The 26,615-nt window shown below is 44.2% G+C and overlaps 2 protein-coding genes across 2 annotated transcripts; both read right to left on the bottom strand.

The window, feature by feature from the left end:
• Positions 1 to 261: 261 nt before the first annotated feature.
• Positions 262 to 10,105, bottom strand: LOC140399611 (antigen WC1.1-like). Its single transcript, XM_072489136.1, has 7 exons — positions 9,883 to 10,105; positions 9,686 to 9,718; positions 9,404 to 9,520; positions 6,517 to 6,624; positions 5,247 to 5,357; positions 4,289 to 4,408; positions 262 to 3,131 (listed from the first exon to the last, which is right to left on the bottom strand). Exons 1-7 carry the CDS (start codon positions 10,091 to 10,093, stop codon positions 3,088 to 3,090), a joined length of 744 nt encoding a protein of 247 aa, XP_072345237.1. The 5' UTR covers positions 10,094 to 10,105; the 3' UTR covers positions 262 to 3,087.
• A 66-nt stretch (positions 10,106 to 10,171) lies between these two features.
• LOC140399663 (scavenger receptor cysteine-rich type 1 protein M130-like) lies at positions 10,172 to 25,087 on the bottom strand (the record flags this gene model as incomplete). Its single annotated transcript, XM_072489207.1, has 7 exons — positions 25,045 to 25,087; positions 23,602 to 23,916; positions 16,368 to 16,682; positions 12,647 to 12,961; positions 10,655 to 10,972; positions 10,290 to 10,346; positions 10,172 to 10,200 (listed from the first exon to the last, which is right to left on the bottom strand). Coding segments are annotated over exons 1-7 (1,392 nt in total), but the record flags the coding sequence as incomplete, so codon positions are not given.
• Positions 25,088 to 26,615: the final 1,528 nt, after the last annotated feature.

Here is a 26,615-nt window from a genome sequence, read left to right as displayed (position 1 = left end):
CTTCAGCAGGCTGTGGTCATTCAGTAGAGCGCCGTGTTGAAAGTCATAATACATGGAAAACAAATATTTATTGCTGGTTCAAACCAATCGTCACTGCAAGTGACATCCAGAAATAAAGTGGTTACAAAATTATGTTCGAATAAACATCATGAATTCATGTCAGCTCAAGAAACAAATACATTTTAAGATTCACCCATGCAACAAAGCTGGACAGTGAAATACTCAATTTCAAGGTTAAAATTTCCAATCTGAACATCCAGGTATATTCAAAAATTAGGAAGTACAGCCAATACGAAAACTGAGTTGGAGGGGGCATTGTTTGTAAAGCAGAAAATCAGTCCAATAGTGAGGAACAATATATATATATACTCCCAACATCCTGATTTGGAAGTTGTACGGTGGAGGTAAGAAATACCAAGGGACACAAACGTCTTTCCAGTGTTGCCTCAAGGCCCAGAAACAGCATTTGGGGTGAAAGCGAAGCTATTATATAAGAAATCGATGAATAATTCAATACATCTAAAATTGTAATCATTGGTCACTTTGATTTATAGCGATTGGGCAAACCTAACGAGCATTGGAATAGCGGAGGGGGACTTCCTGAATTGGTTTTATAAACCAAAATGTTGGTGAAGCAACCAGCTAACTGACTATTCTAGACAGGGTCTTTACAATGGGAAACGATTAATTAACAATCTAGTGCTGTGGGTTCCCTTGGCGGAGTATAACCCGAATGTGTTCCATGTATTCATTAAGATGGAGAGTGAAGTAGTGTAATCAGAACCTCGGATCCTGAATCTGAATGATGGGACATGCGTGGATATTATTGACAAGGATAGATTGGGAAATCTTACTAAAACGGTTGATGGTAGATAGACAATGGTTCACGTTTAAAGCACGTCTGCATGTATGACAACAATTATTAATTCCTGTCTTGCACAAAGAAAATCAAAGGCGGAAACGTGGCTCAACAATGGCTCACATAAGAAATTAGGGATAATATTAAATCCAAAGACAATATATATATATAATCGTCAGGGGGAATAAAATAACAAGCCTCAGGTTTGGGAACATTTAAATAAAGGAGGACAAATAAAGAATTCAATAAATGAGGACAAAAATGACCAAGAGAGGAAATTAGAGGATAACAGTAATATTGCAGGGAACAGAGTAATTCACCGAAGCTGGTTCTGTGAATATGTGAAGACAAAATGCTTAAGACCAGTGTCGGTGCGGGCAGAAGCCGTGGAAATTGGAATTGGTAACGACGAAATGGAAGAAGAATTACACACTTTGCTTCTGTCCTCACAAAAGAGGGCACACATAATCTGCCAGTATTGGTAGCGAGCTAATAGTCCAGTAAAGGAGCAGAACTGAAGAAAATCAGAGTTAGTAAGACACGAGTGTTTGGGAATCTTAGGGGGTAAAATGAATACATCACCAGGGTCTAATAGTCTACATCCCAGTATATTAAAGGACATGGAACTGGAAATATTGGATGTATTGATGGCCATCTTCCAAATGTTTATAGACTTTGAATACAGATTGGAGTGTGGCAAAAGTATTCCCACCAATGAAAAGGCAGGGAGAAGAAATAAATATATAACTGCAGGCCAGTTAGTCTGATGCTCGAGTCTATTATAAAAAGAAGTGATATGAGATCATTTGGACAGCATGAACAGGATTTGACAAAACGACCATGGGTGTATAGAACGCCAATCATGCCTAACCACTGGACATGTTTGAGGATGGAACCACGAGCGAAGATAAGGCAGATCCAGTGGATGTAACGCATACGGACATTCAGAATACATTGGGTAAATTCCCTCATAAAATTGTAGTGGCAAAATAAAAACAGCTGGATTAGGGAGTAATGTCTTTGACTTTTTTAAAATTTAGAGTACCTAATTCATTTTTTCCACTTAAGGGCCAATTTAGCGTGACCAATCCACTTACTCTGCATATCTTTGGGATATGGGGGCAAAACCCACGCAAATTCGGGGAGAATGTGCAAACTTCACACAGACAGCGACCCAGAGTCGGGATCGAACCTGGGACTGCGGCGCCGTGAGGCAGCAATGCTAAGCACTGCGCCACCCTGCTGCACACGGGTAATGAATTTGAATGGACTGAGAATTAGTTGACAGACGGGAATAAATGTGCCATTTTCCGATTGGCAGGCAGCGTCTAGTGTGATACCGCAGGGGTCAGTGTTTGGACCCCAGCTGTTCACGATGTATATAAATGATCTGTGTGATGACACAAAATGTCACATTTCCAAGGTTTTTGACGGCACAAAACGAGGCGTAATTATGAGTTGTGAGTAAGATGCAAGGAGACTTAAAGGTTGACACAAGTTGAGCAAGTTCGCAGAAGCAGGCCAATCGCCCCATCGCCTCTGCAACGACCTTCTGAAAGAGCACTCTGACAGGCCCAATCACCGCCCAACCCTGTAACTCAACCCAAAGTACACATCTTCGGGCACTGAGAGCACGCAGACACGGGGAAAACGTTCAATACGACCTGGAGTGCACATCTTTAGGAGCACGCTGATAGGGCGGGGGGACGTACAAACTCCACACAGCTAGTCACCCAAGGCTTCAATCGAACCTTCGTCCTGGCGATGTGAGACAGCCATGCTAACTGTGCCGCTGAACCACTCTTGTTGGGGAGTATAGAATTAGGGGACACAGTATCAGAATAGGCGGTAATTTAGGCAACACGCCTGTCACATGCCTGGGATGAGGAAAAATTGATTCACTCAGAGATTAGCGAAGCTGCCGAGTTCTCAAAACGGGAATGTGGAATTGAGCGTCAGCCATGATCGTATTAAATAGTTGAGCAGGCGCAAAGTTCCAAATGGCCTATTTCTGATCCCAGTTTCTATGTCCCTATGAAATGTCAGTGAAATGCAGGTTCATGAAGACAAAGCGTCGTGAATCTCGGTACTCAACACATTCTTATTTGATATTTAATAAACTAAACCAGTTCTTATATCGCGAAGTGACACATTATTGGCATGAACACGTTGTTGGAAAATCTTGGGTTCTCTTCTTTTGTTTAACACTGAACATTCCCGCCAGTCGGTCACATGCCTAGGGATGTTGCCTCCTTGTGCTTCTTCATTAAACCTGAAAGGTGTAAAGAAACGGCCTTAAGGACAAAGAGGACTTTCATAGATCATAGAAGTTACAGTGCAGAAGGAGGCCATTCGGCCCATCGAGTCTGCACCGGCTCTTGGAAAGAGCACCCCACCCAAGGTCAACAACTCCACCCTATCCCCATAACCCAGTAACCCCACCCAACACTAAGGGCAATTTTGGACACTAAGGGCAATTTATCATGGCCAATCCCCCTAACCGGCACATCTGTGGACTGTGGGAGGAAACCGGAGCACCTGGGGGAAACCCACGCACACACGGGGAGGATGTGCAGACTCCGCACAGACAGTGATCCAAGCCGGAATCGAACCTGGGAACCTGGAACTGTGAAACAATTGTGCTATCCACATTGCTACCGTGCTGCCCTGAAAGTTGAAACTTTCAACAAGTTTCACTATGATCTAAACAATCCTTACATGCTATATGCAAACATTCTCGGTATTTTCAACTGTTAGTTGGAACAGATGCCGGTAAAGGGGAATAACCGTGGTGTATCTCACCCAGAGTAGAGTGTTGTCTACTATGTGGAGAAAGAGCAGTTGGATTAATAATGGGATGACTGCGAGATAGATGGCGCACCGATGGTTTATGCATGGTAAAAGCATGAGGGTGTGGAACTTGCCTGGTGTCAGAATGAAATAACATTGTTTTCCACAAGCATAACATTGGTGTGTTGTCCCGCTGGGTGGCAATGTATGCGCCCTCAATCAGGAGACTCAGAATGAGTACTGGAAGGATTTCCTGCTCGGTGTTTCACACTGAACAAGTATAAACTTATTTGAAGGATAAACTCATTATTTCCGAAATGTAATTGTGCCGAATGACAGCAGAAACTGCCATTAACGCGGTTGTGTGCCACATCCGGATGGAATGGACTACATATCGAATCATCTTTTATCGTCACAAGTATGAAGTTACTGTGAAAATCCACTAGTTGCCACATTCCGACGCCTGTTCGCGTAAGCTGGTATGGGAATTGAATCCGCGCTGCTCGCCTTGTTCTGCATCACAAACCAGCTGTCTAGCCCACTGAGCTAAACCAGCCCCTTACATCCCCTGCAGCCTCTCGCTTGTCCATTCCTCCCGGATGGAACTCGGCTGTGGGACGCATCAAAGGCGTATCTCACCCAGAGTAGAGGCATCACCGCCAGCAATTGTCAGCGTTGAAAGATCCGCAGCGGCGAGATCGAGAAGCAAGTGTCGGCGCCTGGAGTCAACAGTTTCTGCCTCAACGTCATCATCAACGTCTGGAAGCGAACATAGAAGAGAATGGTGATTTTCACTGGAGCTAATTATATTTCCTGCATAATGAGAATGATTCCCTCGAATGTTAATCCACCAAAAAAGAGAAGGGCAGAGAAGTGGACCCATTTTGGTCTTCAGGTTCCCTGAGTTTAATCGGTTGGAAAATCATTGATCCACGTCAATTTTGCATTTTTATTTTGTGGTTTATTGTCACTGGATTCCAACGAATGACGGAGAACATTTTGGGAGGTGGTGGCAGAGCAGTGTCACAGCTCAAATCGTTCTCTCGAACCCGAAGATCGTCGGTGCATACCCGATTTCGAAGCACCCGATGGCACAGAGTGACATTTGAATTCAATAAATAACGGGAATTCAATATCGAATGTGTATTAAATAGTCTGCTTTATTCCTGTCCCCTGTCCCCTGAGGGAAAGCAGTCAGCCACCCTGATCTGCTATGCCGCACATGTGAATCTAGATCCACAATAATGCCGTTTACTCATGAATTCCCTCCAAATTGCCAGCAGGGCCGTTCGGGTTGGACAATAACATCTGGTCGGGTCAGCGTTAAATGAATGCAATTTAAAAAATATCTGCGCCCACATTTCACTTCTCACTTCATCGGGGAAAACAACATGAATTGAATGTTTTATACCTCTGTACAACAGACAGCGATCTGTATGAAGTTCATTTCGTCATAATGTATGTTTGCCGATTTGCTTAAATTAAATTAAATTGAAACGTTCTCCAGTATGTGGATCATTGTTCTTTGCGATATTTACAATGTTATTCTGGATTGAAAGTGTGAACACCATCAACTAGAAAGTGAGAATACACCCACCCTGAACACTAGACGCTTCCCAGTCCCGGTTTTCTGATTCAGCATCCTTGTCGCCCAAACTGTGACTGGTGTAATATCCGATCTGATTCAGGGAGTCATTGGAAGCAGAGCCTGTTAAAGACAAAAGAAAACGGATTATAATTGGATATATTGATGCCCCAGAAACATTGTAACGGAAAACAACACAGAAACATTGTGTCCCTTGGAGTAGAGATCACAATAATTTAACAGTGCACATAGAATTCCCTGGTGTTTGCGAATAAACAACATGTTCGGAACAGAGTCACCATGCGCAATTCAGTGAAAAGAGGAAGATTCAGTATCACCAGATCAGGACAACTGGAGATAGACCTGCTACCCTGTAACAGGCAGGATAACACATAGTGCATCCCAATTAGAGATAGGCATTGTATATCAGAAAAGTGTATATAATTTCAAATGTAACCCTTTATTACAATATCCGTTGGCAGGGTTTCATTCTCCTGAATCATGTCCTGACCCCAAGGATCTCCATCACTTTTATTTTAGAGCAGTTAAATCGAGACTGGAGAAAGACTTATCTCCGCTGGGTCGACTCGACAGAATCCGAGTTAGAAAATCAGAAGATTTTTTTCTTCTCACTTCAGTCCTTCTTGAATCAGCCCGAGGAGCATCTTTGCAATTGCTTTGCACAAGCCCCTATGAGTTTTCATTGAATTTGATAACATTCAGACCAGAACCGCAGCCAAATCTCCAAATGTTATGTCACAGATGTTGTTTGGAGGTTCTGCTTAACCTCTTTAAATCTCAATCCCATCCATCTGGAAATAAACGCTTACGTGTGTTTTAATTTTGATGGTGTCGTTATTCTGCACCGATATTTTAGTGTTTGGTATATTTGTACACCCAAATCACTGTTCAACAATCCAATTAGATTTCTCTCCAGTATGAGATAACAGCCGGATTATTATTGCCAAGATGTAAACCATTCAAAGTACGTATGTTGAAATGAATCTGGTAATTATAGGTGAATTTTGCAAGTGTTTCATATTGCAACAACACGCTGTGTGTTGTTCACTGGTTCTGATACAAACGCTCAGGTCGCTATTTACCAAGGAGTGGAACAGAGTGGAGCAAAAATGGGCAGAAACAGTCTTCACCAATTCCATTTTTCTTCTCGCTATATACCGAACACTGAAATAACGCTGCTGCATACGAGCACTTTCAACGGGGCTACAATTAAACAGTTACTTGTCCGGTGTATAGTGCATTTAGAATTGAAAATGCAAACCTGATGCATGGGTCTGGATTGACTCCTTTCCAGGGGGGATATTGTCAATTTCTTCATAAATTGCAGGGTACAAAGCGAATGGCGAAGCCCAGTTGGCAGTGACGATACCTGTTGGAGTGAAGACGGAGCGTTTCATTTGTTGCATTGCATTGCCTTTAGTATTTGTGAATGAAAATAAAGAAAGCTTCATAGCGACCATAATTAAGAGACCAAAACAGTTAACTTAAATGAAATGAAATGAAATGAAAATCGCTTATTGTCACGAGTAGGCTTCAATGAAGTTACTGTGAAAATCCCATAGTCGCCACATTCCGGCGCCTGTTCGGGGAGGCTGGTACGGGAATTGAACCGTGCTGCTGGCCTGCCTTGGTCTGCTTTCAAAGCCAGCGATTTAGCCCAGTGTGCGTGTCTGACACACGCAGATACAAATAGATGGAGAGTTATAGAGCAAGGGAGAGAAATTGTGTGTCTCGCCGAGTGAATCAGTGACTGCCTATGGGTGTGTGAGAGTGAGTGCTAGTGCGAAAATTATTGTTTTGTGTGAGTGGGAGAGCGAGCTAGAGCGGGAGAAAGATAGAGTGGCGTCAATGTTTGTGCAAGTGTGTGAGTGAGCACGTGTGTGAGGGAGAGACTGGCGCTGTTTATGTCTATGTGCCTGTGCGATAGAGAGCAGGAAAGAAACCAAGACCCGCAGAGCGTGTGTGTATGTCCATCCGTGCAAGTAAGTCAGCGAGTGTGCTTGGGTGTGCGTGAGTGTTCGTGTGAGTGTGTGCGAGTCTGTATGTGAGTGTGACTTTATAGGTTGCTATTTTTGTCATTGTGCGAGAGGGAAAGGGAGATAGTCTGTTCGCCACTGCTTGTGCGTGTGAGAGAGAGAGAGAGAGAGAGATAGAGAGAGAGAGAGAGAAGAGAGGGAGAGAGACAGAGCGTTTCCGAGCGTTCCTGTGTGTGTGAGAGAACAGGTTTGAGGAAATAATAACATAACCTGTACCCAAGTAAATCAGTGAATGCTTTTACATGTGTGTGTGAGAGAGAGTGTGTGTATGTTGGTATTTGTGTGTGGGAGCAAACTTAAGAGAGAATTAAACAGAAGCAGAGAGAATATGTGCGGGTTGTAACGAGTTAATGTATGTGTGACTGATTGTATGTGTGAGAGAGAGAATGGGTATATGTTGGTGTGTGTGTGACTGAGTGTGTGTGAGAGGCAGTGTGCATGAGTATTGCTGGTGTCTATGTGTGTGTATGTACATGAGCAAATTAGAGAGATACCGTGTACGCAAGTGAATCATTTCATGAGTGCATGAGGGTGAGTGCGAGCGTGTGTGTTGGCGTTTGTGTGCAGGAGAGATGGGATATGGACGTGTGTGCAAGTGAAACTGCGTGTGTGAAAACAGTATATGTGTGTAAGAGGCAGGGTGAGTGTGTTTATACGAGTGTCTGTATGCGTGCGAGCGAGCCGGAGGGAGAGATATATATCTCTGGAGTGAGACTATTTGTACCATTGTGCATAAATGAGTCAGTGAGTGTGCGCATGTGTGTATATGCGTGCATGCGTGTGTATATGCGTACAAGTGTGTGTGTATATATGGTATATGCGTCTGTATATGCGTACATGTGTGCATGTACATGCGTTCATGTGTATGTATGCGTACATGTGTCTGTATATATGGTGCGTGTGTGTATATGCATACATGTGTGTGTGTATGCGTCCATGTGTGTGTGTGTATATGCGTGCATGTGTGTGCAAAACTGTGACTCTGCAGGTTGCTTCTTGTGCCATTGTATGGGAGAGAGAGATGTTCTGAATGTGCACATATTTATCTGAAACCAAGGAGATGACACATAAGTAAAAATTAACTTGATTTAATCTTCGGAAAAGATCGATTGATTCTGATGGACATGGAAATGTTGTGGAAGAGACATTGGCAGAGACTGTGTCTGATCGCTGTCGACAGCATCAGGTGTGAAACACCATTGAGGTGGTGATGTTTCCTAACGTGACACATCTGTGTGAGAGCTAATTGTCCTTTACTTCGAACGGGAGGCTGTTGATGTTTGGGATATTAGTGCAATAATTGTGTTCGGATGCGGAATAATCATTGACTAATTCAGCAAATCTCAAATAATTGTCAGATTGCAGATATAGAACATAGACTGCAGAAGGAAACCATTCGGCACATCGAGTCTGCACCGACCCACTTAAGCCCTCACTTCCACCCTACTCCCGTAACCTAGTCACCCCTCCTAACCATTTTCGGTCACTAAGGGCAATTTGTCATGGCCAATCCACCTAACCCGCACGTCTTTGGACCGTGGGAGGAAATCGGAACACCCGGAGGAAATACACGCAGACACGGGGAGAACGTGCAGACTCCACACAGACAGTGACCGAGCAGGGAATCGAACCTGGGACCCTGGCGTTGTGAAGCAACAGTGCTAATCACTTGTGCTACCGTGGTATTGATGGATTCCGGTTAGGGAGCTCGAGGTTGTCAACCGTACCGACAACCTGCACGAGTGGGACGGATGCACACGTATAACTGAAGAATTGAATAAAGGAAGAAGATTGATTTGGATCTGATCCCAGGAGCCAGAAAGGTTCACTGACATTTTCTGATCCAGGGCAGGAGCATCTGGGATTCTGGCATATTAACTGGGAACTTAAATTTGGACATGTAGGCAACTCTACAATTTAATCGTCACAGAAAACTGAGTCGACTATTGACGTGAACGAAACCAACGAACAAAACCAGAGTAAGATTTTAAATTAGGTTTAAACAAGGAGAAGTGACAGTCTTTTCAAATGGCCAATGAACTGAAGGTTGGTCTGTATATGAATCAATATGCGAGATCCAATGGAAATGCACCAGGATAACTGCACCCTCACCTTTTCTATTTGACTTGTTCCGCATTACCAGCAGCAGTGCGATCAACTCACAGATTAACAGGACTCCCAGGGTGATGCAGATCACTTCCGGGGTGTAAGTGGTTTCCGCTTTCTGTCCTTAATGAAAGTTTAGAAGACGTTTTAACACAGGGAAGCCAACTGATATTCTTTAATGTGTTTAAAGTTCTGAAGCCACACATATAATCTAAAGAAATTATCAACAACAAGAAAACATCAACAAGACTAGCGCTAATACGAATGATATGTGTTGGTAATAAGTACCTGCAGGTGTGGAAGAAGATCTCTGCGGTAATTCTGGGAATGAGGAATGAATGATGCAAAAATAATGGACAACACGTTATGAATTTACTTGAAATAAAACATGCGTTTTTAATTTCGTAAGAATTGCATTAAACACCACAAAGTGCAAGTACCCCGTCCCGCAGCAACGACCACCACACCTTATGCCGTACCCTTACCAGAACAAATCACATTGGCATCTTCCTTGTGATGGCAATCAGGTTGAGCTGCGGATGAGGATGGACAGTCAGAGAGAATGGATTCGCTTCCGGTGCACCTGACCTCATCGAGCCAGACAGCACCGTCACCCATGCCAAACGCGGCTCCACCTGGAGCCTGTAGAGCCAGGCCGCAACCCAGCTGCCTGCAGACAACTTCAGCATCGGCCATATCCCAGGAGTCATCACATACCGTGACCCAGCTGTTATTACACAATATCTCAACTCTCCCAGAACACCTAGTATTACCTCCAACCAGCCGCAACGTCAGCCCAGAATCTGGCAAAGAGATCAGTTATTATTATCGACATAATAAAAGCAAGAAATACAATTCAAACGATGTAGATAAAATACAAAATGGCAAATACCTGTTTGACCAGTGCATTGCCGTGAAATGTGGTGCTCCGGCTCTATCACATTGGATTCTGTTGCGAATAGAAACATGCTGATTCTATTAGATATCAATGTTTAAAATGACACCTGAACATCGATAAATGTATTTTCTTACCTGCTGAGAATTCTGATAACATCAGTTTGAAGCCCAACAGGTTTATTTGAAATCACTAGTTTTTGGAGCGCAGCTACTTCATCAGGGGAGACTTCATCGCTCCCCTGACGAAGGAGTTGCGCTCCGAAAGCTAGTGATTCCAAATTGGACTTTAACCTAGTGTTGTAAGACATCATACTGTTTCCAGCCCAGTCCCAGGCCGGCACTTTCACATAATTTTCTTACCTGAACAGACAACACCTGCATCTTCTCGGTGATGACAGTTGTGTTGGCCCCAGGGGTCTGACTGACACTGCCATAGTGTTGTCTCATGTGAACCACAGTCAATTTTATCGAGCCAAATAGGGCCGGATCCTTCACCGAATGACCAAGCCTCATAGTTAATGGACACGAGGGGACCGCACTGTAACTGTTTACAGATCACTTCAGCATCGCGCTTATCTACCTTGTCAGAACACAATGTTCCCCAGATCCCATTGTAAAATATTTCCACTCTTCCCTCACAGCGATGCTTTCCATTCACCAGCCGAAGCTCTTTGTGCTCTATGAATTAAACACAAACACACATGAAGTTAGATTGATTGGTGAATGTTGAATGTACATTGAGTCACCCTGTACGAATTTCAGTAGTTGCGGTCAGCATTTGCCTTCATTACGTCAGAGGGAATCCGTGCCAGGGGAATAGATAGAGTAGACAGTCAGAGACTTTTTCCCCGGGTGGAACAAACCATTACAAGGGGACATAAATGTAAGGTGAATGGTGGAAGATATAGGGGGGATATCAGAGGTAGGTTCTTTACCCAGAGAGTAGTGGGGGCATGGAATGCACTGCCTGTGGAAGTAGTTGAGTAGGAAACATTAGGGACCTTCAAGCAGCTATTGGATAGGTACATGGATAACGGTAAAATGATATAGTGTAGATAATTTGTTCTTAAGGGTAGCACGGTAGCATTGTGGATAGCACAATTGCTTCACAGCTCCAGGGTCCCAGGTTCGCTTCCGGCTTAGGTCACTGTCTGTGCGGAGTCTGCACACCCTCCCCGTGTGTGCGTGGGTTTCCTCCGGGTGCTCCGGTTTCCTCCCACAGTCCAAAGTTGTGCAGGTTAGGTAGATTGGCCATGATAAATTGCCCTTAGTGTCCAAAATTGGTTGGGTGGAAGTATTGACCTTGGGTAGGGTGCTCTTTCCAAGAGCCCGTGCAGAATCGACGGGCCGAATGGCATCCTTCTGCACTGTAACTTCTATGATAATCTATGATAATCGGTAACAGCAAATTAGCTGAAATTCAATTATATGATCAAGAATGATCGGCACGGATCCCCTCAACAAACATTTGCACGACCTCCCGCCGTTGGTGATTTGAAAACCTTGTAGGACGGTTAGCCGGGGAATGCTGTGAAAATCGGCAGGGTGATTATCAACATGATTTCGCCCAGGTTCGACACTCTGACCTATTAGTAGAACTTGTTGAAAAAATGTTTGCAAAACAATGGTAAATTCGGCGAGCAAAATTTTAGACGCGGTTTGCGCCTGTAGTCATGAAAGTGTAACATTGACATCGGCCATTTGGACCTTCAATCGGAAAAATTATGGCAAGCTGTAACTGAGGAAATTGAGATGTATATTCAAGGCACAAATGCACAAAATACACAAAAACAATAATAGACACCAAAGGACCGGTTAATTGTGATTTTCTTTGTGGCGCTATTAAAGTGGCTTCATACTCATTGGACAATAACAGTCGACATTCTGCAGAGCCAATGCATATAGTCATACAGAAGGATCAATCACCGCCCCCGCCCCGTCCCCCCGCCCCCCCCCCCCCCCCACCACCACCACCAATTAGTGGAGTTAAATCTATCTTAAGTATGAAAACATTGGAATTTCGTATGAAAACATTTGCGCACTGCCCAGAGAATACGATGAAATTAGGACTTGGAACATGTAATCTTCGGGAAGAATGGTGCCGATGTGTTTGAGGAGAGCTTAGAACAGTACACAGGAGAGACAATGAGGAACAGAAGGAAACATCGACAGGGGTTTATTAAGTGATCTTTTGGGGATACAGGGGTGCACATGGGACGATCCAAATTGCCAGTTTATCTTCTCTTTCTGCTTACTTTCTCTCTATCTCTCTCACTGTAATTCACTAAAATATCTTGTGGACGAATTTTCACTGGGCACTGAAGACTATTCAGCGATTGAGATCACATTTACCTGAGCACATGACCTTCACATCTTCTTTATGACTGCAGTCATGACTTCCCCATGATGCGTTGGGGCAATCCCAGAGGAAAGATTCGTTCCCGAAGCAATCCAGCTCATTCAACCAAATTGGCCCAGTGCCTGGTCCACAAGAAGCAGGAAGTGTCAGCTGCAATGCATCTCCACAACCCAACTGTTTGCAAACCAGTCGAGCGTCGGTTACATCCCAGGAATCATCACAAACTGTGCCCCATTTCTCATTGTAATAAACCTCAACACGGCCAGCACATGGACTTCCACCGTCCGTAAGTCTTAGCTGCTTGTGTTCTGAGAGAAAGAAATACAGTAAAACATGTTATTCCTCATGTGTAGTTCATCATTCAATTTGAACGATATGATGTGCAGCTGAAATATTTCTGATCCGTCCCTGACATTTGATAGATTCCACAGACCATCTATCTAGACTTACCGAAAAGAAAGAATGCAGAATGTACAGACATTTCTAATGTCCCTCCACCTGTCCTCGGCGATGCTTTGTTTTCCATTTTGTCTCTGTGGGCTGATTTCTATTTTTAAAAAATGTAGAGTACCCAATTCATTTTTTTACAATTAAGTAGCAATTTAGCATGTCCAATCCTCCTAGCCTGCACATCTTTGGGTTGTGGGGGCGAAACCCATGCAAACACGGGGAGAATATGCAAACTCCACACGGACAGTGACCCAGAGCCGGGATCGAACCTGGGACCTCGGAGCCGGGTGGCCGTAGTGCTAACCACTGCGCCACCTTTCTGCCCTTGTGGTCTGAATTCTGTATGCACAGTTTTACCAGCAACTGCATGTGTTCTTATTAATCACGCCACTTACACCGTTTTGATTTAGCAATTTGCAATGTTCCTTGTTGCTGCGCATTTCTGTCACGGGAACTCCACTTGATCTCTTCACTCATTAATTCAAATTGGCATAAATCAGAAATTTCTCAAAATATACAGCGTCTGTGAAGAGAGAACGGGAGTTGACCTTTCAGGCCGTGACCTTCTCTAGAAACCCAACTCCTCTACTGCTGAGAGGTTCATCAGAGCCTTAATTTTATATACTGGTGGGGTCGTGATAGCTTGGTAAATGGGGAGAGTATTTACGCTTAGTGGAGAATCTAGCACTATGTAGATATTTTATCATAGAATTTACAGTGCAGAAGGAGGCCATTCGGCCCATCGACTCTGCACCGGCTCTTGGAAAGAGCACCCTTCCCAAGGTAAACACCTCCACCATATCCCCATAACCCAGTAACCCCACCCAACACTAAGGGCAATTTTGACACCAAGGGCAATTTATCATGGCTAATCCACCTAACCTGCACAACTTTGGACTGTGGGAGGAAACCGGAGCACCCGGAGGAAACCCACGTACACACGGGGAGAATGTGCAGACTCTGCACAGACAGTGACCCAAGCCGGAATCGAAACTGGCTGGGATCCTGGAGCTGTGAAGCAATTGTGCTATCCACAATGCTACCGTGCTGCTAAATTAGGCGCAATCCACGCATCTGACTGAAGTTCACGGGTCGTTGAGAATTTCTATCTGTAAGATTAAAGAAGCGGAGTGTTTGTATTTTTTATGACAGAGGTAGATTCAATCTTGATAAACAAGGAGGTGAAACGGTATCTGGAGGAGGCAGGAGGCTGCAATCAGAGCATTATTGATCTTATTGAATGTCAGCGCGGGCTCGATGTGTAGCCAAATGTGTAGAACATTTGTCTGTGCAGCCGACTCCTCCTAATTGGTCTGTCCGCATTGACTGATGTACCGCTGATCAGTGCGGGGGAGCTGGAAGGGGCGGGGGGGGATGATGGAGAGATAGTGGAGAGTATTAGAGACAACGAGCGGAAGAAATAGATGGTCGGGGAGAGAGACAAAGATCGAAGAGAGAGAGAGTGAGTGAGCGACAGATATAGAGAGCGAGAGAGAGAGAGCGAGAGAGAGAGGGAGCGAGAAAGAGAGAGAGCGGGAGATAGAGAGAGAGAGAGGGAGAGCGAGAGAGAGGGGGAGGCAGAGAGAGAGAGAGAGAGGGAGAGGGGGAGAGAGGGAGGGAGTCAGAAAGAGAAGAGAAAGAGAGGGAGAGAGAGAGGGAGAGAGCGAGAAAGAGCCGGTGGGAGGGGGGAGGAGAGATAGAGAAAGAGAGAGACAGCGAGAGAGAGCGAGATAGATTGAGAGAGAGAGAGATAGATAGAGGGGAGAGAATGAGAGAAAGAGAGAGAGGGACGGGAGGAGAGACAGGGAGGGAGAGAGAGCGAGAGAGAGCGAGATAGATTGAGAGAGAGCGAGAGAGATGGAGGGCGAGAGAGAGAGAAATAGAGGGCGAGAGGAAAAGAGAGAGCGCGAGAGAGAGGGAGGGGGAGCGAAAGAGGAAGGGAGAGAGAAAGAGAGAGCGATGGAGAGAGACAGCGAGAGAGAAAGAGAGAGAGCGACAGAGAGCGAGAATGCTATAGATGTCATACACTTGAATTTAATCAAACTTTGTAAAATTATCCGAATCAATTTGCATGTGATTTTAGCCGTCACCCTCTTCCCCACTCTCCTGGTCTGCTCTGCCCGCTGCGACAATGAAAATGAACTTTAAGTTCGTAATACCATGTTCAACGTGAAATATACTACCCCCTTCCCTCGCGACCTCCAACGCATTCCAAATGGTGAGCATAACCGCTGACGTCAGCCCCAAAACCTCAGCTAACCTATGTTTGCTTCGTTGCTTCACAGCTCCAGGGTCCCAGGTTTGATTCCCGGCTTGGGTCACTGGCTGTGCGGAGTCTGCACGTTCTCCCCGTGTCTGCCTGGATTTCCTCCGGGTGCTCCAGTTTCCTCCCACAAGTCCCGAAAGACGTGCTGTTCGGTGAATTGGACATTCTGAATTCTCCCTTTGTGCACCCGAACAGGCGCCGGAATGTGGCCACCAGAGGCTTTTCACAGTAACTTCATTGCAGTGATAATGTAAGCCTACTTGTGACAATAATTAAGATTTTTATTATTATCATCTATAATTTTCGTTTTATGCATCACAACTTGCTTCCTGCAAAATTTGTGGTCACGGCTTTAGACAATTGATCAAAACGTCTGTATTCCCTCCTTAACGATCATCTCCTTCCCAGGCGAAATCACAATGATTCCCTCACCCTCTGACCAAGATATGAGTCACTGTCACTGAGGGCCACTGTCTTTGCGGAGTCTGCACATTCTCCCCGTGTGTGCGTGGGTTTCCTCCGGGTGCTCCGGCTTACTCCCACAGTTCAAAGATGTGCAGGTTAGGTGGATTGGCCATGTTAAATTGCCCATAGCGTCCAAAATTGCCTTTAGTGCTGGGTGGGATTACTGGGATATGGGGATAGGGTGGAGGTGTGCTCTTGGGTAGGGTGCTCTCTCCAAGAGCAGGTTCAGTCTCGATGGGCCGAATGGCCTCCTTCTGCACTGTAAAGTTCTATGAGCCACAGTAAGAACACAACATTTCTGGATAAATCTTAATTTAATTTCTGATGATGCGAATTTATTTATGCGTTGCTAAAGGCGCAACAACATTTACAATTCTCTTGTTCATTTACAGCTGTCTCCTCTTATTCTGCAATCATGTTCCACTGTTAATGAACGTTAATAAGGAACACAATAGACCCTTGACGCTTATTCCCACTGGACCCCACTTCAGAAATGTCCCTCATGTTTCCGTAACAGAGAGTTCATTAATTACCTGAACACAGAACCCCAACGCCATTGCTGTTATTGAGAATCGGATTCTGTTCAAATGGGCTGCAGCTCCAGAGATGTGATTCATTTCCTCTACATTGGACATTATACACCCACACAGGTCCTTCACTCTCGCCGTACTTTGAAGCATTATAAGCGGCTATCGCGCGGCCGCAGTCCAGTTGTCTACAGACAACTTTGGCATCATCCATGTCCCAGAGGCTGTCCTGGACTCTGCCCCAACTGTGGTTGTAGTAAATCTCCACTCGCCCCTCACACCGGTTTCCTCCATTCATCAATCTCAGTGACAAGATTTTGTCTACAGAATTTTAAAAAATGTGTTAAAGGTCAGCAACTTTACCCATTTGCTGTCACTCCTCATCAGGGCGGAATTTTTAACTTAAATGTCTTTTCTTGGCAATAGCCAAGCTGAATGGTGCCACTTCGTAAATTCTTGATCCGTGTCTGGAACAAGTTGAATGATTGACATGATCCCGGGGATGGTCTTTAATGCAACCAGGAACAATCTAGTAAGCAGTATGTCAGCTGCAGCGGCCTCCTCGTTAATCCCAGCATGACTGGGGAGTATAAAAGGGGAGAGAACTGCTTGCGAGATGGTGCTCGAGGGAAGACAGACAGTCCTCGGACACTGGAACAGTTTGGCGAGCGAGGGACCAATAGCGGCTGGGATGTTATTGCAAATGAACAGAACAGAGGCAGATATTTCAATTAATTTGCTTTTCAATTATGTAGATTTGAACGAATGTCGCAAGGAATTGGGGAGCAACGTAATATTTGGGCGAAAACAACAATTGTGCAGGGAATTTGTAAAATGCAGATGGCATTACAGGAGTAAAGAGCGTCATATCAGTCAGTGTAAGAATAATAAGTGAGTGTAACATGGACGAAAGTAGATTGAACGTGCTGTTATGTAAAAATACAGTAAGGTGTAATGACGTTTTTTGACGTTTCAGCGCAGTTAGATACTTTGAACGATCACATGGCGCTGATGGGCTAGACAGCAGGTGTGTAATGCAGAACAAGACCTGCAGCGCCGGTTCCATTCCCATAACGGCCTCCCCAAACAGGCGCCGGAATATGGCGACTAGGAGCATTTCTCTGTAACTTCATATTTCTGACAATAAAAGATTATTATTATGATGGGAGCTTGACTCAAACAGGTGCAGGATTATGTTAACGCCATTGTTCCCTGGACGAATGGAGTGATGGAAGTAAACAAAATAGGAAGGTCTGCCAATGGAATATTTCATGTGGCGCATACCGTTGTGAACACAATAAAGTTTAGATGTTTCAGAGGAGAAAAGGGCAATGTAAGAAAGAAATAAGAGCAAAATAGGAAAATACAGACAGACAGGTATATAGATAGACAGAGTATATATATTATATATAGATAGATACGTAGATAGATAAATGTTTTTACAAGCATGATTGTAACACGTTAAGCATATCAAAGGGCATGCCCTCATAGTCGGTAATAAACGGGCATTTACGATGTGTTTTAGTAGACTTAGAGATAAGACACACACTGTTGCAATTCGTCTTAGCTGCTGCTGATGGCAGTCACAGTATTTACTTCTCCTTTGTTCAAGAAATCATGTAAGTATACCTTAGTTACTGTGTGTTATTCCGTGGAATGTTACCAGTTGGCAAATGATTAGAAATAATAATTTGGAACAAAACTCGCAGTCCATTGGACCAGTATGGATTAACCAAAAGGAACGCAACTCGATAACTGAAAGACAAATCCTATTTATTCAGCTTCATGAAGTTTGATGACAAGATCATAAGACCATAAGGCATAGGAGCGGAAGTAAGGCCATTCGGCTCATCGAGTCCACTCCAGCATTCAGTCATGGCTGATTTCAAGTACATTTACCCGCCTCTCTCCATAGCCCATAATTCCTCGAGAACTCAAGAATGTATCAACTTCTGTCTTAAAGACACACAACGTCCCGGCCTCCACAGCCCTCTGTGGCAATGAATTCCACAGACCCACCACTCTCTGGCTAAATAAATGTCTCCTGATCTCTGTTCTAAAGTGACTCCCTTTTATTCTAAGGCTGTGCCCCCAGGTCCTAGTCTCCCCTGCTAATGGAAACAACTTACCTATATCCACCCTATCTAAGCCATTAATTATCTTGTAAGTTTCTATCAGATCTCCCCTCATCCTCCTAAACTCAAATGAATATAATCCCAGGATCCTCAGACGTTCATCGTATCTTAGGCCTACCATTCCTGGGATCATCCATGTGAATCTCCGCTGGACCCGCTCCAGTGCCACTATGTCCTTCCTGAGGTGTGGGGCCCAAATTTTCTCACAGTATTCTAAATGAGGCCTAACTCGTGCTTTATAAAGCTTCAGAAGTACATTTCTGCTTTTATACTCAAAGCCTCTTGAGATAAATGACAACATTGCATGTGGTTTCTTAATTACGGACTCAACCTGCAAGTTTACCTTTGGAGAATCCTGGACTAGGTCTCCCAAGTCCTTTTGCATTTCAGCATTATGAATTTTGTCACCGTTTAGAAAATAGTCCATGCCTCTATTCTTTTTTCCAAAGTGCAAGACCTTGCAGTTGCCCAGGTTGAATTTCATCAGCCATTTCTTGGACCACTCTCCTAAACTGTCTAAATCTTTCTGCAGCCTCCAAACCTCCTCAATACTACCTATCTTTGTATCATCGGCAAACTTACACAGAATGCCCGCAGTCCCGTCATCTAGATCGTTAATATATAAAGAGAACAGCTGTGACCCCAACACTGTACCCTGCTGGACACCACTCATCACCGGTTGCCATTCCGAAAAATAACCTTTAATCCCAACTCTCTGCCTTCTGCCTGACAGACAATCGTCAATCCATCTTAGTACATTGCCTCGAATACAATGGGCCCTTATGTTACTCAGCAGTCTCCCGTGAGGCACCTTATCAAAGGCCTTTTGGAAGTCAAGATAGATAACATCCATTGGCTCTCCTTGGTCTAACCTATTAGTTATTTCTTCAAAGAACTCTAACAGGTTTGTCAGGCACGACCTCCCCTTACTAAATCCATGCTGACTTGTCCTAATCCGACCCTGCACTTCCAAGAATTTAGAAATCTCATCCTTAACGATGGATTCTCGAAACTTGCCAACAACCGAGGTTAGGCTAATTGGCCTATAATTCTCCATCTTTTTTCTTGTTCTCTTCTTGAACAGGGATGTTACAACAGCGATTTTCCAATCCTCTGGGACTTTTCCTGACTCCAGTGACTTTTGAAAGTCATAACTAACGCCTCCACTATTTCTTCAGCTATCTCCTTTAGAACTCTAGGATGCAGCCCATCTCGGCCCGGAGATTTATCAATTCTTAGACCTCTTAGTTTCTCTAGCGCTTTCTCCTTTATGATAGTTATCCTATTCAACTCTGCCCCCTGACTCTCCTGAATGGTTGGGATATTACTCATGTCTTCTATTGTGAAGACTGACGCAAAGTACTTATTTAGTTGCTCAGCTATTTCCTTGTCTCACATCACTCGATTACCAGCGTCATTGTGGAGCGGCCCAATGCCTACTTTTGCCTCCCGTTTGTTTTTAATGTATTTAAAGAAACTTTTACTATCATTCCTAATGTTACTGGCTAGCCTACCTTCATATTTGATCCTCGCTTTACTTATTTCTCTCTTTGTTATCCTCTGTTTGTTTTTGAAGCCTTCCCAATCTTCTGACTTCCCACTACTCTTTGCGACATGAAAGGCTTTCTCGTTTGCTTTGATGCATTCCATGACTCCCTTTGTCAGCAATGGCTGCCTAATTCCCCCCCTCTGATAACCTTTCTTTTCTTTGGGATGAACCTCTGTACTCTGTCTTCAATTCCTCGCAGAAACTCCTGCCATTGCTGTTCTACTGTATTTCCTACTAGGCTCTGCTCCCAGTCGAATTTCGTCAGTTCCTCCCTCATGCCCCTGTAGTTACCTTTATTTAACTGTAACACCTTTACATCTGATTCTACCTTCTTTCTTTCAAATTGTAGACTGAATTCTACCATATTATGATCACTGCCTCCTAAGTGTTCCCTTACTTTAAGATCTTTTATCAAGTCTGGCTCATTGCTTAACACTAAGTCCAGAACGGCCTGTTCCCTCGTGGGCTCCATCACAAGCTGTTCCAAAAAGCCCTCCTGTAAACATTCAATGAATTTCTTTCTTTGTGTCGACTGGCAACATTATTTATCCAGTCCACCTGCACATTGAAGTCCCCCATGATCACTGTGACCTTGCCTTTCTGACATGCACTTTCTATTTCGTGGTGCATTTTGTGCCCCTGGTCCTGACCACTGTTAGGAGGCCTGTACATAACTCCCATTATGGTGTTTTTGACAAGGCACCAGCGAGTGTTAATGAGGGTGCTACGGCTGATGTGTTTTTTCTGGACTTCCATTATAGATTTGTTAAAGGGTCACATGGGATTATCAGGGAAGCTAAGTAATCAAAAGGATGAAGGCTGTAAGCATGGGAAATTGACTGTTTGGCTGGAAACATCTAGCAGTGTTAAACAATCGGGCTTCTTTCTTTGTCAATGGAAGAAGAGATACGCTGCATTTGTAAATGGTCCTTCCTTTCCTGAAAGAGATATTAATTAGCCAGGCGTGATATCACGGTTACAAATTCAAACTCTGCAACTTACAACAAAGCTTGAAGTGCAGTCCACAATGGAACACGTAAACTGCAAGAGGACATTGAGAGTGGTGGAATGGAAGCAAAAGAGCAGATCACATGTAACATAGGAGAATATGAAGTGACTCTTTGTTGGTAATAAAGTAATGAAACGTAGAGAACAGAATGATGTTCGTGTCCATCCAGTGCCTCAAAGCACGTTGCTGTCATAGGTGTGTATATTGAAGTGCAGCTATTGTTGTAATATATGAAACACAGCGGGCAATATGAAATGCCTTACTCCCTCAACCGGCAAGGCCAACATCACCAGATTATGTGCATTTTGTCATCAGGACGCCAAGATTGGTGGCATACTGGACAGTGAAGAAAGTTATCTAGGATTTCAAAATAATCTTGAACAATTGGGCTAGTGGTTGATGAATGGCAGGTCGAGTTTACTTTAGATACGTGTGAGGTGATGTATTTTGGTCGATCGAATTGGGGCAGGACCTACTCAGTTAATGGTAGGGAGTTGGGGAGAGTTACAGAACAAAGAGATCTCGGGGTACAGGTTCATAGAACAAAGAACAAAGAAAAGCACAGCACAGGAACAGGCCTTCGGCACTCCAAGACCGGGCCGGCCATGTTGCTCGTCTGAACTAAAATCGTCTACATTTCCTGAGTCCGTATCCCTCTATTCTCATCCGATTCATGTATTTGTCAAGATGCCCCTTAAATGTCACTATCGTCCCTGCTTCCACCACCTCCTCTGGCAGCTAGTTCCAGGCATCTTCTACACTCTGTGTAAAAAAACTTGCCTCGTACATCTCCTTTAAACCTTGCCCCTCGCACCTTAAATCTATTCCCCTAGTAAGTGACCCTCTCTACCCTGGGGAAAAGCCTCTGACTATCCATTCTGTCTATGCCCCTCATAATTTGTAGACCTCTATCAGGTCGCCCCTCAACCTCCGACGTTCCAGTGAGGACAAACCGAGTTTTTACAACCGCTCCTCATAGCTGATACCCGCCATACCAGGCAACATCCTGGTAAATCTCCTCTGCACCCTCTCTAAAGCCTCCACACACTTCTGGCAGTGTGGCGACCAGAATTAAACACTATACTCCAAGTATGGCCTAACTAAGGTTCAAACAGCTGCAACATGGCTTGCCAATTCTTATACTCAATGCCCCAGCCAATGAAGGCAAGCATGCCGTATGCCTTCTTGACTACCTTCTCCATCTGTGTTGCCCCTTTCAGTGACCTGTGGACCTGTACACCTAGATCTCTCTGAGTTTCAATACTCTTGAGGGTTCTACCATTCACTGCATATTCCCTACCTGCATTAGACCTTCCAAAATACATTACCTCACATTTTTACGGATTAAACTCCGTCTGCCATCTCTCCGCCAAGTCTCCAAACGATCTAAATCCTGCTGTATCCTGTGACAGTCCTCATCGCTATCCGCAATTCCACCTACCATCGTGCCATCTGCAAACTTACTAATCAGACCAGTTATATTTTCCTCCAAATCATTTATGTAGACTACAAACAGCAAAGGTCCCAGCACTGACCCCTGCGGAACACCACTAGTCACAGCCCTCCAATTAGAAAAGCATCCTTCCATTGCTACTCTCTGCCTTCTATGACCTAGCCAGTTCTGTAGCCACCTTGCCAGCTCACCCTTGATCCCGTTTGACTTAAACTTTTGTACCAGTCTACCCTAACCCTAACCTTATCAAAGGCCTTACTGAAGTCCATATAGGCAACATCCACTGTCCTACCTACATCAATCATCTTTGTGACATCTTTGAAAAACGCTATCAAGTTAGTGAGACTCTCTCCCTTTCACAAAACCATGCTGCCTCTCACTAATACGGCCATTTGCTTCCAAATGGGAGTAGACCCTGTACTCCATAGCTCCTTGAAGTTGGAGTCGCAGGTGGACAGGGTGGTGAAGAAGGCATTCAGCATGTTTGGTTTCTTTGGTCAGAACATTGAATACTGGGACGTCTTGCTGAGGTTGCACAAGATAATGAATGAAATGAAAATCGCTTATTGTCACAAGTGGGCTTCAAACGAAGTTACTGTGAAAAGCCCCTAGTCGCCACATTCCGGCGCCTGTTCGGGGAGGCTGGTACTGGAATTGAACCGTGCTGCTGGCCTGCCTTGGCCTGCTTTAAAAGCCAGCTTTTTAGCCCTGCGTGCTAAAACAGCCCCAGATAATTGTGAGGCCACACTTGGAATACTGTACAGTTCTATATCGTATTGTAGAAAGGACATTATTAAACTCGAAAGAGTGCAGAAGAGATGTAATCTGAGGTAAAACTGTTTCCTTATTAAATGCAGCGAGCGGTTAGATCTGGAAGGAGCTTTGCAGGAAGGTGATGGATAAGGAACAATCGTGTTTTCTAGAAGATAATTTGACGAATGTTGGGAGAGCAACCCGCTGGGCCAGTGCGCAAATGGGGAAGGAGTGACTGGGTGAGTTACTTTTGCAGAACGGACCATGTGGAGCGCGTGACTTATTTTTGTGCTGTGTCCACATCCGGTTATTCTCAGTCTGGAGAGATTCAGCGAACTCACCCGAGCAGACCACACTGACGTCATTCTCGTGTGAGCTGTTAAATTGTTCAGCGGATGAAAGCGGACACTCCCACAAGCGGGATTCATTCCCGCGGCACCTGTAGTTCTCCTTCCACATACGATGTGTTCCCTTTCCAAACTGAGCGCCTCTCGGGATTTCCTTCACCGCCCCGCACTGCAGATGCTCACAGATCACACTGGCGGCTTCGAAACCAAAGTGAACATCACACAGCGTCCCCCATTGCTCTCCATGCAGCACTTCCACCCGACCGGAGCATCTGTCCTCACCACCAACCAATCGAGGTCCATGGTCACCTATTTGGAATAAATAGAAAAACACCAATAACTGTAAATTTGATTATAAGAAGTAGATGGCGAAATGACTGGATGGCCATATGTTAACCCCATTATTTGCCCCCAGGATACTGTAGACTACGTGCCCAGTAGCTAAAATTTGATCGTTCTTCCTTTGCGGGGGAGAGGGTGAGGGGATGGAATAGGACCTCCATCCTAACCTGCAATAACAATGCAATGCGAAACCATCGACATCCCACTGGCTACTTCCAGGAATAATCTATTGGTCTTGGAATGGTGTAAATAAATCATATCTGACATTAATAATTATATTATTCTACCAGTATCAATAAAACTGTCTTGCAGAATTTCTATCAGGTAGATTCATTAAATTTAGATGTTTAAAATGTTAAATTAATTCGTTGATAGGCAGCACATTCTCCCCGTGTTTGCGTGGGTTTCGCCCCCACAACCCAAAGATGTGCAGGCTAGGTGGATTGGCCACGCTAAATAGTCCCTTAATTGGAAAAAATGAATTGGGTACTCTACATTTAAAACAAAATAATTCGTTGATCAGTCATAAAGACCCTAATTAGGAAATACAGAACATGGCCGTTCAGGGGTCGTTCTGTTCATCTCTCGAGACGTCGCATTTATGCTTCACCCCCCCTTGTTCCTGTGAAAGTAATTGAAAATGTTCCTATTGACCGACTGCTCTCCGCATGGACAAGGTACATTTGCAATCTATGGGGGCTTCTCTAATTGGGTAATGTGTAGGTACTCTAATTAGCAGGATGTGACTCGTGGTTTACTGCAGGGATCTGTATTGAGGCCCCAATTATTAACAATATTCATCAATAACGTGCATGATATCACAGAACATATATCCAAATTTGCTGGTGATACAAAGTCAGATGGCATTGTAGACATTGCAGATGGTAGCATAATAGCAGACGAAGCAAATGGGCAAAATTGTGACAGGTGGAATTCAATGTCTTCAAGTGTGAGGTTATCTATTTTGGACCAGAAAAGCATGGGACAAAGTACTTTCTAAATGGAAAGATGGTACCTACAGTCCACCCCCAAAGTTTTGGAAATTCAAGTGCAGAGATCTTTCACAAACCACGAACAACTGCAAAAAATAATTACCAAGGCTAATAGAATGCTCGAAGGTTGCCGCACAAATACACATCGGTTATGCTACAGCTGCATCAAACGCTGGTTCGACCCCATTTGGAGTACTGGCAGCATCAGAGGAATGGCAATTTAACCTCGGAGGGAGGGAGATATAGGTTTACCTGGACTACAGGGGTGAATTTAGGAGGAGATTTTAAACAAATTAGGTCTTTATTGTTAGAATTTAGAAGGTCAAGGGCTTACCTGATCAAAGTATTCAAGATATTAAGAGGGTAAAACAGGGTAAATAAAGATAAACTATTTCCACTGGTTGCGGATTCAAAACCTAGGGGGCATTGTTGCAAAATTAGGACTGGATGGTTCAGGAGAGATTTTAGGAAGCACTTCTTCACTCAAATGGTTGTAGAGGTTTCGAACTCTATCACACAAACACAGTTGGATCAGAACAGTTGTAAGTTTTCAATATGAGATAGATATATTTCCCTTGAGCAAATCTAATCGGGGATATGGGCCAAAGGCAGGTACGTGGAGTTCGGTCACAGGTCAGTTAACTAATTAAATGGCGGGACAGGCTCGAGAGACTGAATGGCCTAGCCCTGTTCCTATGACAATTGCAAATAGCTACTCTTGTAGCTGACTTTCGCCAATAAGTCCGTCTCCAAAATAATAAGAACGTATATTAATGAAGTACTATTTGTGTAATTTATCTGCACTTGTAGATCGTGACGTGACCCTTATTAGTGACATCAAGCAAGACTGGTTAGATGTTTAAGAGCCAGGCTTCTGTCGAATATGAAAGCGAAACATGTTTACACTGCAGACAGTAAACACATCAGCAGCACGTCTGTACTTTTGCAGAACAAAAGCTGAAACTTTCAAAATTGTCATTTTTAAATACACGGGAATAATTTTAAAGTGAGTCCAAAACTATCAACATCTGTGAACTGTCAGGTCACGTTGAGATATGGACACTTTAGAGTAAATACATGAACAATTGGTCCCTTCAGTTTTCTATATATTAGCGGAAATTCGCTCTCTCAGTGGGTTTGGACTCACCAGAACAGATCACGCCGATATCGTTCCTGTGACTGCACTCGTGGTGATTTACTGCAGATTGAGGGCAGTCATTTATGTTTGTCTCGTTTCCTTTACAATCGAAGCTGTCCTTCCGTATAAGCCCAGAACCCTCTCCAAAATATGTGCCTCCTCGCATGCGTACTGCGACTCCACAGTTCAGGTGAGGACAGAGCACACTCGCGTCATTCCAATCCCAGTGACGATCACACACTGTTTCCCAGGTTGCACCGTTACTGATCTCCAGTCTCCCCGAGCAATTGTTGTGTCCCGATTCAAGTCGAGGAATTAAGTGGGCTGAGCAATAATATATCAAAAGAATTCTAGTGATTTGAATATTAATACAAGTCTGATGTATTATAATCTACTATGTTTATTACTCAAACTGCATCAATTCTTATCCAATAACTGGTTTAGCACAGGGATAAATAGCTTAAAGCAAACCAAGGCAGACCAGCAGCAGGGTTCAATTCCCGTACCAGCCTCCACGAACAGGCGCCGGAATGTGG

Source organism: Scyliorhinus torazame, chromosome 23 (genome assembly GCF_047496885.1).
Source record: "Scyliorhinus torazame isolate Kashiwa2021f chromosome 23, sScyTor2.1, whole genome shotgun sequence".
NCBI lineage: Eukaryota > Metazoa > Chordata > Chondrichthyes > Carcharhiniformes > Scyliorhinidae > Scyliorhinus > Scyliorhinus torazame.
This window is presented reverse-complemented; position numbering and strand designations above follow the sequence as displayed.

Bases quoted from the DNA above. Each gene is read 5' to 3' on its own strand.
- LOC140399611 (XM_072489136.1), bottom strand. From the start codon at position 10,093: ATGGCCGATGCTGAAGTTGTCTGCAGGCAGCTGGGTTGCGGCCTGGCT. The intron at 9,719-9,882 runs GTAAGGGTACGG...CCTCATTCCCAG, and splicing joins TGCCAATGTGATTTGTTCTG to AATTACCGCAGAGATCTTCT. The intron at 6,625-9,403 runs GTGAGGGTGCAG...TCACTCCAACAG, and splicing joins GAACAAGTCAAATAGAAAAG to GTATCGTCACTGCCAACTGG.